Below are 15,591 nucleotides of genomic sequence, written 5' to 3'. Positions count from 1 at the left end.
CTAATTTATGGGACAAATTCTTAGTGTCAATGCCCCAGTCATCTTTCTAAGACTATAAATTATGGAGATGTTATGGGCCTGCATTGGTAAAGAGAATATCTTCACCTGAGAATTCCCTATATTAGTGAAATTAGTTTAAATTTTTATCCCTAAGTACTCTTACTTGTACAAACCTTTTAACTAGAGAGAAACTTAGATCTATGTCTCTGAATTCTGTTGACAGCCTTTTCAGTATCTTTGTCTACTCAGTTTGGTACCCAAATTTGCATAATGTGTAATGATGTCTCTATTTCATAGTAAGTGACTAGAGAAATACATGAAGAAAGCATCATTTTGTGTAAACCGATCCCCTAATGCTTTTCTTGCATGAAGTCTTTTCTGAATAGGTGAAGAGAGATTCCTTTTGTACAAAGTGGAAAAATTCCTTTACATAAATTAACTTCAATAAAAGTTTTATTAAATTAAACATATGAATAGGAAGTATCACATAAATGAGGCAGCATTGTTATTAAAGCTTTAAATGAGACAAATAGCATTCTGAAATAAATTCATTTCTCATTTATCCTCAAGAGATGGGAAAATTTCATTCACAAACTTGCACATGGCATACTCACTCACCCATCCACTGACATAATGCATCTTTATTTTTCATTCCTTAAGTGAGTAGCTGTTTATTGCCTCCATGGGTTTGAAGTGTATCTGTCTATTACTCTGTAACTATTTTGTAGTTTTAAGCATTTGGATATGTACATACTGTACATACAGAATGTAATTGTTTTATATTTTTTATATAACCCATAAGAAAATTAAGTGGTGAGAGGTGATGGGTTTAAAATTAAGGATCTGGGACTTACAATGCTAAAATATCAGAATGAGAAAGGAACCCTCTACAGCCCTCTCAGATTTCCTTCTTAATATCTAGGAAGCCACCTCAGAATTGATTTAGGAGCAGAAAAGCAGCTTACCAATCTGGCAGGAAATATCTGTCTTACAAGGGTGGGAGGGAACCAAGGTCTAAGAGCAGCTGCATGGAGCCTGCAACAAGGTTCTAGGCCTGGAGAAATCCACCAGTAAGGCCAAACCAGCAGCACAGCAAGGCTCCAATCCCAACAGAAGCCAGCAGCAAGGACTTGATCCCTTTGCTGACCATTAGTGAAGCCCTATCCCAGGGCTAGCCAGAAAGGAGACCCCACCTCCTGAGGCTTATCAAATAGGGAGACCCTATTTCTATGGCAACCCAGGAGCAAGTCCCTGGGCAGATCAGCAATGAAATTATTCCTGGCCTTATTTCTAGAGCAAATCATCAGCAAGGTACCATTTCTGGAGCAAGTCAGCAACTAATCTCTACATCCAGAGAAGGCCAACAGGGAGGTTCCAGTATAAGCCATAAGGAAAGCCTTACCCATCAGAGAAAGTAAATAACTAATCCCTGAAGCCAAGTGAAAGTCTGTAGCAAGACCCACCCAGAGCACTTGCACCAAAAGCTTAGACCAGAGTAGAAAAAGAGCAGGACCAGATGTTCTCTCTTACATAAAAATATCATCACAAAAAAAGATAGAAAAATAAGCAAAAAATAAAAATAACTTAACTTTAGAAAGTTTAGAAAGAATAATGTAATTTGGTCTCAAGCCCAAAAAGAACTCCTGAACTTAAAAAACGATTTTAAAAAGCAAATTAGAAAAGCAGAAGAAAATTGGGAAAAGAGATGAGAGTATAATGCAAGAGAATCCTGAAAAAAATTAATAGCATGGGGAAAGATATGCAGAAATTTATCAAGGAAAAGAATTCCCCCCAAAATAGAATTAGTCAAATGGAAAAGGAAGTACAAAGGCTCACTGAAGAAACTAATTCTTTAAAATTGAATGTGGAAACTAATGATTCTACAAAGCATCAAGTTACAATAAAACAAAATTTTAAAATTTGTATGTTGAAGATGTGGGAAAATTGGGATATCTACACTGCTGGTAGAGTGATGAGCTGATCCATCCTTTCTGCAATTTGGAACTATGCCCAAAGGGATATAAAACTCTGTACCCTTGAATTCACCAATTCCATTGCTAGGTCTATATCCCAAAGACATCAAAAAAAAAAAAAAGGAAAAAGGACCTATTTGTACAAAAATATTTATAGAAGCTCTTTTTCTGCTAGCTTGGGGAATAATAGCTAACCAAGCTGTGGTACACAATTGTACTGGAATCTTATAATGCTGAAGAAATGATAAGCAGGATGGTTTCAGGAAAAAAAAAAAAAAAACTAAAAAGACTTGTATGAACTGATACATAGTGAAGTGAATAGATACACAATAACAGCAATATTATTCGACGAAGATATGTGAATAAACTTATTCTCTGCAGTATAATGGTCTAAGACAATCCCCAAGGACTAATGAAGCTTACCATTGACTTCCAGAGAAAGAACTGATAATGATTGAATGCAGACTGAAGCCTGTCATTTTTCACTTTTTTTTCTTTTTAATTTTCTTGTACAAAATAACTAACAAATATTTTACATAATTGCACATGTATAACCTATATTTAATTGCTTATCTCAGGGAGGGGGGAGGGCAGTGATGAGGGAGGGACTGAACATGGAGCTCAAAATTTTAAATAAAAATATTTAAATATTGGGGGAGAAATGGTAATCTGAGTATAGATAGTGGCAGACACAGAAAAGGTTGAGTAGGGAAAAAAGGAATGTAAGACACTTCTCACTTTATGTAAATTTGCATCGTACAAATTCAGTTTTACATAATTCTAAAAGGCATGCAAGATGTAATAAACATATAAAGAGAATTTGGGAAAAAAAGTATGAAGTTCATTCCCAATTTTCATGGATTTGAAAGAAAGAGTCAAAGAAGTAACAGTATTGTAAAATTAGCACAAGAATTGGAGCTAGAAGTGGATGAGAAAGATGTAAAGGAGTTGTCTCAGAACTGTTGAATGAACATCTGATGGAATTTTTATTAACCTTACTGTACAGTACTGTGTAAGCTTTATTATTAACTTTACCCTTCATAATTCTGTTTTATCGTGGTACAATATTCAATATCTGCATTTTAGAACATTTTATGACTTGTGTAAAGGTATTATTTTGTGTATGTTTTAGTTATATAGCCCATGTGAAGTGGATGAGTAGGGCAAATTCACATTACCAGTAGAGATCTGCAGAATGGTCCCCGTAAGTCAAGTGAGAATTGTCTGTATTTCTATCATATGCAGAGGGTTTTAGGAAGTGAAGAAGCTTTCACATAGGCTCTCCAGCCCTTGAGGGGCTGACTTTTGTATGTATTTAGTTTTACATCACTGGAGTGCAAATTAATTAAAATCAGTGAATAAATTGACAAGTTGGTAGACATTTGAGTAAATTTATGCAATTTAATAATTTAAGTGTGACTAATATTTTGGAATGTCTATTTTTCCTTAATATTGGGTAAGTTCTGTTGGGATGATAGGTAACCAATAGTGTTTTTGTGATTTCATTAAACTTTTGACGTGGTAAATAAAAATACTAGCCGGTAGAAAAGATGATTGCTACATTTTAATAGCGATTATTATAATTTTAATATGTAAGTTTTAGTTGTGTAAATAGCAGTTTGGCATTTGCATTGCAAAATCGGGTAGTTTCAGAATTTAGCAGTTAGTATGTCCGTGTTGAATTCCATGTTTTGGATATATTGATTATGGGAGATGAATTGTCATGTGTATCCATTTTTTTGAAGTGCAATAAAGTCTAAGGATTCAAATTTATAACAATGGTTTTGGATGGTTTTTTTAAATTGTAGTTTAATAAGTTCACGCACCTTTTTTTCGTGTCATCTTTCGCCTTCCCCGCTTTTCCATAAAGATGGGAATTGATTTCATCCGCCTAGCCAACCGTTTGAAACCTCGGTCTCTCCCTCTCAAGAGGAAAAGGCCAATAAAGTTAGATTAATTTGCATATTACCAACCTTGGGCTACTGCCCATCTCTCCACACTTGTTAGATTAAGGACCGCACTTGGTGACTTCCTTTTCCTCTCAGACACCGACTTCCAATAGTGCAGAATTGCCACATTCCATTGACTTGAAAAATTTAGGAGTGCTCACACACAGGCCTGGCAAACCACGTGACTTAATCCGGCCCAGAAGAGGCGGGGCCGATGTAGTCACGTGTCCTCGGGAGCGCCTTCTGATTCTCCGTTTTCGGCTCCACGCCTGCTTCCCGCCCCCTTTCCTTCCGGGGGCGTTAGGGCGGCCACGTCATCCTGCTGCTCCGGAGCCCGGGCAGTGAATGGTGGGAGTCAAGATGGCGGCCGCGGCTGCAGCCAGTATCCGAGAGAGGCAGACAGGTACCCGTTCGCCGTGTCCCTTGTACTCTTCCTATTCTTCTCTCCTCCCGCGCTTAGCTTCGCCTAATACCAGGGTCGCCTTCCGTGTTGGGCCTCCCGGCAAGAGCGGAGTCTGGTGGTCACAAGCTTGGGTGCTGCGGGGCCCCTCCTCCTGCAGGGGGGATGGAGGCGGGGCGACGGGAGCCGGGCATCGAGGGTCGGCTGTGCGGGCCCCCTCCCCCGGCCTGCTCGGTCCCTTCTGCCTCCTGCTCCCGGTGGACTCAGCCTCCTGTCATCCGCCTTCTCCAAGCCTGCCGCGGCCGGCTGCATTTCTGCGCCCTTCCGCAGCATCCCCGACACTGGAGGCGTCCCAGGTGGTACCCTGGGGCTTCCCCCGCTCTTGGCCCCGTCTGCCTATTCGGACGGGGCCCTTTGGAACAGTTTGCCTCGGTTCGCGGTCGAGGAATGTTAGGTGATGAACGGCCCCTCCCCGGCGGCTCGCTGGCAACTCCAGCCACGAGAAGTCGTCCGAAGGCGCACTCTTTTCCCATACGGTGCCTCGGTTATTTCTGGAAAATATTCAGTGCCGGGGGGGATTCCCATCTTCTGTCCCTAGTTCTGGTGCTATCGGCAAAATACACGTATATGAGCATGTACACACACACAAACACACACATGCATATTTTCAAAGGTTTTCTATTTCATTTTCCCCTTTTAAAGGTTCAAGTGGGCATTTTGGTAACTTTGGCTAATGTTTATTACGATTTTAAAGGAGTACAGTTTTTATGCATCAAAAATGTTTGAGGCACACTGTTTTCCCATTCTTTTTGCATCCTAGGTCTGAATTTTGTTTAATTCATGTTTTGCAATTTGAAACTGAGTTTTTCCTTAATATTTTATGTCGGAGTATTTAATTGTCTCTTCAAGATTCTGTTATCGAAGTTTGCTAACAATGAAAAGCAATTTTAAAAAGGATCTTTGAAGGACGGCTAAGTGGCGCAATGGATAGAGAGCACCAGCCCTGAAGTCAGGAGAGCCTGAGTTCCAATCTGGTCTGGGACACTTGACACTTCCTAGCTGTGTGACCCTGGGCAAGTCACTTAACCCCAGCTACCTCAGAAAAAAAGAAATTGTTTTTAAAAAGGATCTTTAGAAGTTTCATAAATAAAAATTTTCATTACAGATATTTGTTTTAAAAATATAAATATTAAGGAAATAGGGGGATTTCAGTTCAGATAAACTTGCTACAATGCAATACCATGTTGGTTATGTCATTAACACCAGATCTGTTACTCAATTTAGATGCTGTAGTCAATGTTTTATGCCCCTAAATAAAGTAAAATATTTATTTTCTGAATAATTGTATAGTAAGGAGGAATATTTTTTCCTTGATGCATTTAGGGAATTATCTTTATGAATGTGCAAGAGCTTGTTTTCTCCTTTGAGAACTATGATACTCTGCAAATACATATACTGGTAATGACCCAAAAGGCAGAGGAAACCTAAGAGCAGAGACTGGAAGACTTAGTTGGCACAGGATCATACTTTATAGAGGAATAGTTCAACCTCCTCTCTCTCCAGCTTCTTCTGTCCCTAATTTACAATTGAGAAGAAGCCTATAGGGTGTAAAAGACTTGGCAGTTTCCTTAATAGTAAGTTGCAAAATTATATTTAAATTCCTAAATTTTTAGACTTCAATTCTATTGTTCTTTTTTTTCTGATACACTACTTTGCCTGTTTTTAAATTTTTTTTTTTTATTATGTACTTGACAAACTCTGCTGTATACCTGAAGTACAGTATGTAGATCAATCTATCCTGAAAATAGTATTGCTATAAAGGATTTGGGGGAGATAAGATTGAAAATAAATTTGTTTTTAATGCTATTTAACTTGTTTAATTTTAGTAATTTCCAGTGTACTCCAAGAACCTAGAATTGGGCGTTTGTCTGTATCTGAATGAATGAATGAAATCTCTTATCATGCAAGTTGAAACTATTTATGAACTATTTTTTAAAGGACATTTAAAGGATTACTGTCATCCTGACCTAACTTTGGGGAAAGAGGTTTGGGATAAACTGATGATGAGAAGGAGAGACAAAAGGATCTTTAAAAAAGTGACATACCATTCTAGATTGTCATAGGATCACAGATTTAAAATTAGCAGGCAACTGAGAGGTTATCAAGTTCATCTTCCTCATTTTACAGATAAGATAATTGAGAATCCGAAATGTTCAATCACTTGTCCTGGTTCACACAAATGAGTCACATTTGAACCCAGTTCTTCCTGACTGGCTCCAGGTCCAGTGTTCTTATCCTAAATATCAGGTCACATAAATTAGGTATATAATTCAGGGATTTGCAAAATTGAGTTAGCTTAGAATTCTTTTAAAATAATTCCCAAAACTGTTTTATTCTTTGAAAGAATATTAATATGATTATCTCCATATTTAATGCATATTTATACAAGCCTACTTTTTTCACAACATAATAGTGAATTTTATTTTTATGTATTTTTAATGATAGCTTATTTTCAAAATATGTGCAAAGATAGTTTTCAACATTCACGCTTGCAAAACCTTGTGTTTCACATTTTTTCTCTCTTCCCTAGGCAGCAAGTAATTTAATATATATTAAACATGTACAATTCTTCTATAAATATTTCCACATTTATCATACTGCACAAGAAAAATCAGGTCAAAAAGAAAAGGAAAAAAAACAAGCAACAGCAACAAAAAAGTGAAAATACTATGCTTTGATACACATTCAGTCCCTTTAGTCCTCCCTCTGGATGCAGATGGCTCTCTTCATCACAAGCCTATTGGAATTGGCCTGAATCACCTCATTGCTGGAAAGAATTAAACATCATCGTTGATCATTGTATAATCTTGTTGTTGCTGTGTACAATGATCTCCTGGTTCTGCTTATTTCACTTAGCTCATGTAAGTCTCTCCAGGCCTCAATGAAATCATCCTGCTGATTTTTTTCTTATAGAACAATAATATTCATATACCATAACTTATTCAGCCATTCTCCAACTAATGGGGATCCACTTAATTTCTAGTTTCTTCCCACTATAAAAAGGGCTGCTATAAACATTAAAAATGAATTTTAAATGCTGTACTAGGAATGTGTTCATTCAGCTCTATGAAAAATAAACTGTTTAACCTCTCAGAGGGAATATGAAGAAAACAATGCCTTTTTTGAGAAGACAAAGTTCAGATTTAGATAGAAGATAGATAAAAGTGGAGCTTTAATAAGACTTTATCTCATTTTCTAATAACACGTTGTCCTGATTACTGACTTTTAGCACAGTTCACAATCTGACTTAAGCCTGTTTTCTCAGTTATCTTTTCTGGTATAGAAATAGACTTTGAATGACTGAACCTTTCTGAGTTTCATCATCTTCATCTGTAAAATGAGGGAATTGGAATCACTGACCTCTAAGATCCTTCCAGCCCTGGATATATGATTCTACTTTTCTTGTTTTCTGTAGCTAGCCCAAGGCCCAAATTATCTCCCTTAAATTCTCCTTTTTTTTTTTTTTTTGGATGCCGTGGCCTTGGAGAGAGACAGCATCCCCTACATTTCCATTCCCTCTTCTGATGATAGATTTGTATGTAGTCTAACCTCTTAATAACCTTCTGTTTGAGTGACCAGTGTATATCACGTTGTTTTAACTGTGTTATATCTCTAGAACAAATTAATGGCAATTGGTGGACTATTATTTTATGTATTTGTCTATTCTTTTAGTTGTAAGGTTTTCTGGAGAACTGTGAGGATTATTTTGAGAAATCTATTTGTAGGAATATAAATTGAAATTTGGAAGGAATTTTAGAAGTTATGTAGTCCAACATCCTTATTTGGCAGATGAGAAAACTGGCCCAGAGAGAAAAAGTGACTTGCCTAACTTTATAAAAGCAGTAAAGTGACAGAACAGGGTTTTGAACCCAGGTCATCTCACTCTAGTTCTAGTGCTATTTTCTACTACATCAGATTGCCTCCTATGATAGGGATGGGTAATGTGGGGACAAGAAAGCTTGTATAGTGAAAGTGGAAACCAAAAGAACTGGACATAGTTAATGATATCAAAGTAGGTAACTAGGCTGCATACTGAGAATCACATCAGGCTGCAGAAGAAATAAACATAGCATTTCCTAGATGCTGAGGAAGGATCCATAATGTGTTAACTTTGGCTTAACCTCCTGCACCCCCATTTCATCTGAGTCATGGAGCTCTAGAGATTTAGATTCAGAGCTGCCCAACTTGTGTGTATTCTGTGTGTGTGTATGTAAGAGAAACAGAGAGAGGGAGGAGAGGAAGAAGGGAAAAAAATATCTTTTATCCTTGATTTTTTTCATACACTACTAATTATCCTACCTGGTCAATCTTCCTTTTCACTCCAACTCCTGCCCATACATTAAGGGATTTCAACATATGGTATACATGTTGATGTTGCATCAAATATTCTGGCTTCATTGTTCACCAGCCTTGCCAAATTCCTCCCTTCACCTATGTCTTCAGTCACATACCTGGACAATCTTATCCTTTCTCAGCATCACTCCCTAGTGTTCTGCTTTTATGATCAAGAATTTTAAAATTCCTCTATCCAACCATATCCTCCTAACATTCCATCTCTTCATGTCTCACTGCTTCACTGTATTTCCTGATCATTATTCTTGCTCTGGTTTCTTTTTCTCCCCTTCTCATTTTTAACTCAGTACAACTTTTTTTGTTTTATACTCTCGAATCCCTTATCACTTTATTCCGGTGTCACTCATTCCTTGTCAAACAGTATCATTCATTCCTTGCCAAACCCCAGTTTTGTATTCCTCTCTGCCATCTGTCTGCCTTCTGCTCCTGTTCAGGTGCTGCTCACTGGAGCTGGAGGAAGTCAGGAAACCTTGCTGGTTGACTCCACTAAAAATTAATTATATAATCTGAACTGAGCCCTCTTCCTTAATTGATTTTCTCTCTATTCTCCTGCACCTCTTTTAAACCTTATCTATTCTCCTAAACCTTCCCTACTCTACATTCCTTGTTCTCAGCAGAGAATCTCAGCAGTCTTATACTTCATTAAGAAAATGGAAACCATCCCTGATGAACTCCCTCTTCTGAATCTCATATCTCCTTGACAACATCCATTTTCTCCTTTAGTCTCTGAAATAGTTGCTTTTTATCTTCATCGAAGTTAACCCCTCTGTTTGCACCCTTGATCCCTTCTCTTCCCTGTTCTGTCCATAACTTCCTTCTCTCCTCTCTCTTGATAGTTTCCCTTATCCACAAATTCCCCTCTCCCCCTAGGCTGGAGTTAAGTGACTTGCCCAAGGTCACACAGCTAAGAAGTGTTAAGTGTCTGAGAGAAGATTTGAACTCAGATCCTCCTGAATTCAAGCCTGATGCTCTATCTACTGTGCCACCTAGCTGCGCCCCCCCCCCCATCCACAAATTAACCCACATGTCTTACCCATCCTTAAAAACCCTCATTCTTACTCATCCCCTTAAGTTATAATTCTACATCTTTGTTTCATATTATTGCTATACAGGAAAAAAAAAAAATCATCTTTACTCCTTGCCTTCATTTGTGGATTCTTACTTTATTCTTAATGTTCATTCTTTTTCATCTCTCTGGGTTTCATCTTCTCTTCAGTCAATCCTTATTCCTCCTTTGTAAGATCATCATTCTTGTTCTATCCCTTAAATCCAGATGTATCCCCAAAGATTTGTCTTGGAGTCCCTTCTCTCTGACCTTTTGGTGAGCTCATCATCTCTCTCAGTTATTTCTTTGCCAATAAATTTCAGATCTATAATTTTATCCCCAATCTCAAATTCTTAACTCCTATTAACAATTGCTGGATATTTTTAAGTAGATCTAGATCTGTCCAACCATTTTTATCAGCACCTTCAGATAAGGGCTGAGAATTAACCTCTTTGCTTCCAACTTAGTCTGTTTCCAAACATATTTTGCAAAGCTCTTTCCTGGAAAAATTGTGTCCTAGGCTTCAGAGGACCATCCTGGAGTCTCCTATTAAGTGATAAAATTGTCTCTTTTTTCTACCATCTTCTTCTCATATCTTGGCTTTTCTGGAACTCTGGAATCATCTTACTCTGGTAGAAAAACCTCTGGATAGGGAATCAAAGGCCAGAGACCCGACTTCAATTCTAGCTAATTCTAGCTAAGCTACTTAATAGGTAATCTTAGGCTAACCACACACTCTGGGCTTCAGTTTCTCCATCAATAAAATAAAGAGATTTTATTTCCTTAGTTCACTTCCAGTTCTGTACTATTTCTGTAGTTCTAGTTTTTGTGACATTTAACTTATGAAGGTTTAATACTGTTTGATTACAGTTATAAACTATTGCTGAGGTTTGGAAGCATATTTTATAAAATTTCCGTGTTACTTTTGACTAATAATCACTATACTTAACTAGCTTTTGGTGATATGATAGGGTCAGAAGCCATTTAAATTGGCTAAGTATTTCAGATAGCTCAATTAAGAAAATAAACCCTCTGGGAATCAAAGCTCATTCAGGCAAAGCTGATTTGATTACAAAGTATAATGAGTGAGGAAAGTTGCAGTTTCTTTTATTGTGGTATTGGTAGTAGCAGATGGAAACAGAGGTGGTATTCCTCTTGTGTCCTTTCTAGTAGCCAGGTCCTAGACCCTAGTAAAGGGAAATGGTATATTCCTAATACTTATGGCATATGAAAAAAACCATTTACCTGTTGCCTCTATGCTAATGATGGGAAATGGGCCTGGGAAATAGGAAAAACGTTACTAATTTTGGGTGGTAGGTTTATGACAAACATCAGATAGATAAAGATTTTTTAAAAACAAAACATTATTAATACCATAAATTTTATAGTATTAACAACATAGCTTTATATTTAAGTATACACAGTTTTACAGTGTTGTGCATAGTATTTTAGAATTGATGTCAAATATATGATGGTAGTACCAATTTCTATGTTAGTGGCAGTCATGAGATTGAGAGGTGAGGCATGACTGGTGGGAAGAGTGTATTTGTAGGATTATCAGAGCAGCAACTTTTCCAATTCTTTTGTTAATTTGAATTTGTAAATTGGACAGTAGTTGATTCAGTTTCTAACTAAGAGGAGAGAGAAAGTAAAATGAAATCAAAAGCAGTAATATTTCATATAAATGTTTTGTTTCTTTTTAAGTGGCTCTGAAACGTATGCTGAATTTTAATGTTCCTCATGTTAAAAACAACACTGGAGAACCAGTATGGAAGGTAAGACATTTAGTATAATGGGAGAATTTCTTTCTGCCTTTAAATATAGTATATGATAGATTTAATTTATGTAATGTTTCATCTCTTATTTTCAAATTAAATTTTAAAAATTAAAATTAAAAATCTTTAAATTAAAATTTAAAAATTAAGTGCTTCATTATTTATTGGAAGCCTATTTTCAGCTTTAAAATAAATGCTTCGAAAGTTGGGTACTTTTGTGTGCCCCAGTTAATTCTCTTCCTTTGTATCATGTTTGATAACCCAGTTGTTTTGATATATGGAAGAAGAACACAGAGACTTTTAAAAATATTACAGTTTGTAAATAAGATTAAAAAGCTTTAGCTTCTCTAAAGAGAGTTGTAGCACATACGAAAGCTCCATATTAACTTTGCCACATGTCAGGATATCACATCAGCAATTATTTATTGAAGAAAAAGTAGAAATGGTTATTAAAAACATTTATCAACATTTCTATAATCCCCTATAACTCTTCTTTGTATTCAGAACTTTTAAAATTGTTTTAAACAAACAGTATTAAATAGCATTATTTCAGATTTTGCAACTGTCTTCATTAAAATAGATCCAACACATAAAATGATAAAACTTTTCAGTTATTCACTTAAAATTTTCATTAGGATTTTTTATTCATTCATTCTCATTCATTTATCATCTGAATATGGTAATGGCATGTACTTTATTCTTGGAGGTCCATTTAAGAATTATATAATTTGTCTTTATTTTTAAAACTAGTTTTGGGGCAGCTAAAATGTACAGTGAATAGAGCACCAGCCCTAAAGTTAAGAGGAGCTGAGTTCAAATCTGGCCTCAGACACTTAACACTTCCTAGCTGTGTGACCCTGGGCAAATCACTTAACCCTAATTGCCTCAGGGAGAAAAATAAATAAAACTAGTTTTGGATTTGATTTTAGTGCTGTAAGTAAAGGTATGGTTGGTTTTCTAAGCATTCCATAAGCACCATTCTTTTAAAGAAAGTGTATGTGAATTAGTGTATAAATCAGTATGTGTGTGTCTGTGTGTGTGTGTATACACATATATGTACACACACATGTATATCTAAATAAAATAAGGGAGTTATTGAGTTTTAAGAGAACTTAGAGCCCTATTATTTGATACCATAAGATATATTGGCCCATTTAGAGAAATTGGTAAGAGCAGATTATATTTCCTTAAAATCTGATATTAGTAAACTGTATTCGGGCATGAACCTTGGTTCTATAGAGTTCTGAAGATCTTCAGCATTGTGTTTCTCCCTGATGAAGAAAAAGTGTATTATGCTGCTATGTATCTAATAATTTTCCTATAGCTTTAAAAAATTTTTTTTTGGTATTTTTATATTATATTTTTTGCCTAGAAAAATGTTTTAGGATAGTAAATGTATGATACTGCTATGTATGTATGATATGTATGATCAATTAATTTGAATGGTAATATAATTTTTAAAATGAATTGCTAGATTGCTATATCCTTTGTTAAGTGAGAACTGTTAAGTTTAAGCTTACTTAAGAATTTAGTGTGATTACCAAATTAGCTAAAATTTACTTATGTCTAAAAATTAAGTTCCTTATTTGTTTTTCAGTAGTAATACTGTTTCAAAGGAATTTTTTTGGGTTTGTTTGGGGGCAGGTGCTCATTTTTGACAGATTTGGCCAAGATATTATCTCTCCCCTGCTGTCTGTGAAGGAATTGAGAGACATGGGAATCACTTTGCATCTGTGAGTGTTAACACATTCAAAATAATTTTAAGTTATTGAAAAGAAATGTTAAAATTTTTCTACTGCATAATTGTGATTCCTGGATATTTTGATCTGTGTTAGGTAAAAGTATATATGAGACAAAACTTTGCCCTTGTCTTTTTTTAACTCTTAAGAGAGTTTTTCAATATGAGACTTTGGAGCCCCAAGAGTTGTTTTTCTATTTTGGGACTACAGAGATGTAAAGTGTTCTAATTACCATATATAAGTTATTCAACTTCATACTCAGTTATTAACTCTTTCTTTTCCATTTAAAAAAATACTCTGAAATTAAACACCTCAATCTCATAACCCTATATGCAATCATCTTCTAAGTCTTGTCAGTTCTATGTCTACATCATCTCTCAGATCAGTCTCCTCGATTTTTTGGCACCATGCTAGTTATCTGATCACTTCTTATCTCACTTTTTAAAAATTTAATTCCTGCCTCAGATTTTTCTGTTCCTAACCTACCTTCTCCATAGCTGCCCAAATGGTAATCCTAAAACACTAGTGTTCCTATGTCAGTCCCCAGTTCAAAAATCTTCCCTGCTTCCTCATTGCCTCTAGGATATAATACAAACTTCTGACTCTTAAATTTAAAGCACTTCCATATTTTGACTTCTACCTTTCTTTCTAGTCTTACTTTTATACTCTGTAGGCCCTGCATTCTGGCCACACTGGACTAATAACAATTTCACAAGCTCTGTTCTCCATTCCTTTTCTCTGCATTCTCAGAGGATGTTTTGCATATCTCTAATCAAGTACCTCCTCATCTCTGTCTTTTATAAATAATAACAATAATATTAATTTGTTGTTTTTTAGTTGTGTCCATTTCTTTATAGATCTACTCAGGGTTTTCTTGGCAGAGACTAAAGTGGTTTGCCATTTCTTTCTCTAACTCATTTTACAGATGAGGAAATTGAGGCAGACAGGAGTAAGTGACTTGCCCAGGATCATACATTAATTGTCTGAGCCCAGATTTGAACTCAGAAAGAGTTTTCCTGACTCTGGGCCTGGCACTTACCTAGCTGCCTACAGAATTAATGGGTAGCATTTGTATAGTGCTTTAAATCCTTTATAATTATCTCATTTGAGCCTACAGCAACCCTCATTGTATGTGATATTACTGTCCCCATTTTACAGATGAGGAAACTGAGTAAGACAGAGACTAAGTGACTTACCCAGGGTCACATTAACAAGTGTCTGGTGCTAGATTTGAACTCAGATCTTCCTGATTCTCTGTGTACACTCTTTGTACAGTGCTACTAGCCATCTTAGTTTGTCTTCCTTTAAGACAACCTGAACAGCCCCCCATCCCCATCCTGCGCCTCTCTTCCCCTACCCCCAGGCCACTTTGTGTCCTGTTTTCTTTCATATTGTCATTGGTCTTCCCAGCTGCCACACTTACTGTGGGTTAGACTAGACATATTGCAGACAAGTAGGATATGTGCTCCTTTCCCTAGGTGAGATTTGTCTTTATCTCTGCATAACTAGTAAAGCTTTTGCAGAATCATTAAAGAATCCTTATTTTTTTTGGCCTGTCTGATAGATTTTCTGTGATCCAACTTTGCTAGCTTAGGTTCAGTTAAAGGGAAGAAATGACCAGAGAAAGCAGTATAAAGTGAGTTGCTGAAGGAAAGTGAGGGGAGTAGCAGATCCAACAGCCAGCAAACAGTGTGGTGCTGTCCAGCTGCCCTTGTTTTCATAACAGTAAGCACTCACTCTACATGCTGGTCCACCCTCATATCTTATTTGTGTCTCAAGGTGCTTCTGAGGTTATTCTTCCCAAAGAGGAAGCAGAGGCTCAGGTTAAATGACCTGTCACACAGCCGGACTCCAAAATCTTTACCCTTGGCTTTTCTCTAGGCCCTTTCCATGTCACTTCTTTTTGGACAGTTGCTGTTTGGGGCCTCACAGGCATGCAGTTAAGAAGGAAAATGGTTTATGATGAGTGGTTCATTTGGTATTTCTGATTTTTGCTAGGCTTTTGCACTCTGATCGGGATCCTATACCTGATGTCCCAGCAGTTTACTTTGTAATGCCAACAGAAGAAAACATTGACAGAATGTGCCAGGTAATGTCACATCTCCGTGTCATTAATTATTAGATTTCAAAGTAGATAATCAGAGCATCATTGATTACATTTTTAAAAAATCAAAACTAGAAAAATTTTATGATTGCCTTTTGCTTTTATGCCATATATACTTCCCTCTTTCCCTATACTTTGAGTCTTCTCTTATAAAAAGATTTTAAAAGAAATTATTTTGTTAAACTAATCAACA

General features: G+C 36.4%; 1 protein-coding gene across 4 annotated transcripts in view; it reads left to right on the top strand.

Annotated features, from left to right (window-relative positions):
* The first annotated feature begins 4,191 nt into the window (after nt 1–4,191).
* SCFD1 (sec1 family domain containing 1) overlaps nt 4,192–15,591 on the top strand; it is a 117,582-nt gene continuing 106,182 nt past the window's right edge. Inside the window, exons 1-4 of one of the 4 annotated variants that reach the window (XM_074289583.1) lie at nt 4,192–4,325; nt 11,485–11,555; nt 13,200–13,288; nt 15,293–15,383. In XM_074289583.1, the coding sequence (XP_074145684.1) occupies nt 4,268–4,325; nt 11,485–11,555; nt 13,200–13,288; nt 15,293–15,383 (309 nt within the window). In that variant the 5' untranslated portion in view covers nt 4,192–4,267. Of the gene's footprint in view, nt 4,326–7,122; nt 7,244–11,484; nt 11,556–13,199; nt 13,289–15,292; nt 15,384–15,591 lie in introns of those variants that run through there. The other 3 variants (XM_074289584.1, XM_074289585.1, XM_074289586.1) reach the window with 3 other exon arrangements.

This window comes from Sminthopsis crassicaudata, chromosome 2 (assembly GCF_048593235.1).
Source record: "Sminthopsis crassicaudata isolate SCR6 chromosome 2, ASM4859323v1, whole genome shotgun sequence".
NCBI classification, from domain to species: Eukaryota; Metazoa; Chordata; class Mammalia; order Dasyuromorphia; family Dasyuridae; genus Sminthopsis; species Sminthopsis crassicaudata.
Note: the sequence above shows the minus strand (reverse complement) of the source record. Positions and strands in the feature narration are given on the sequence as shown.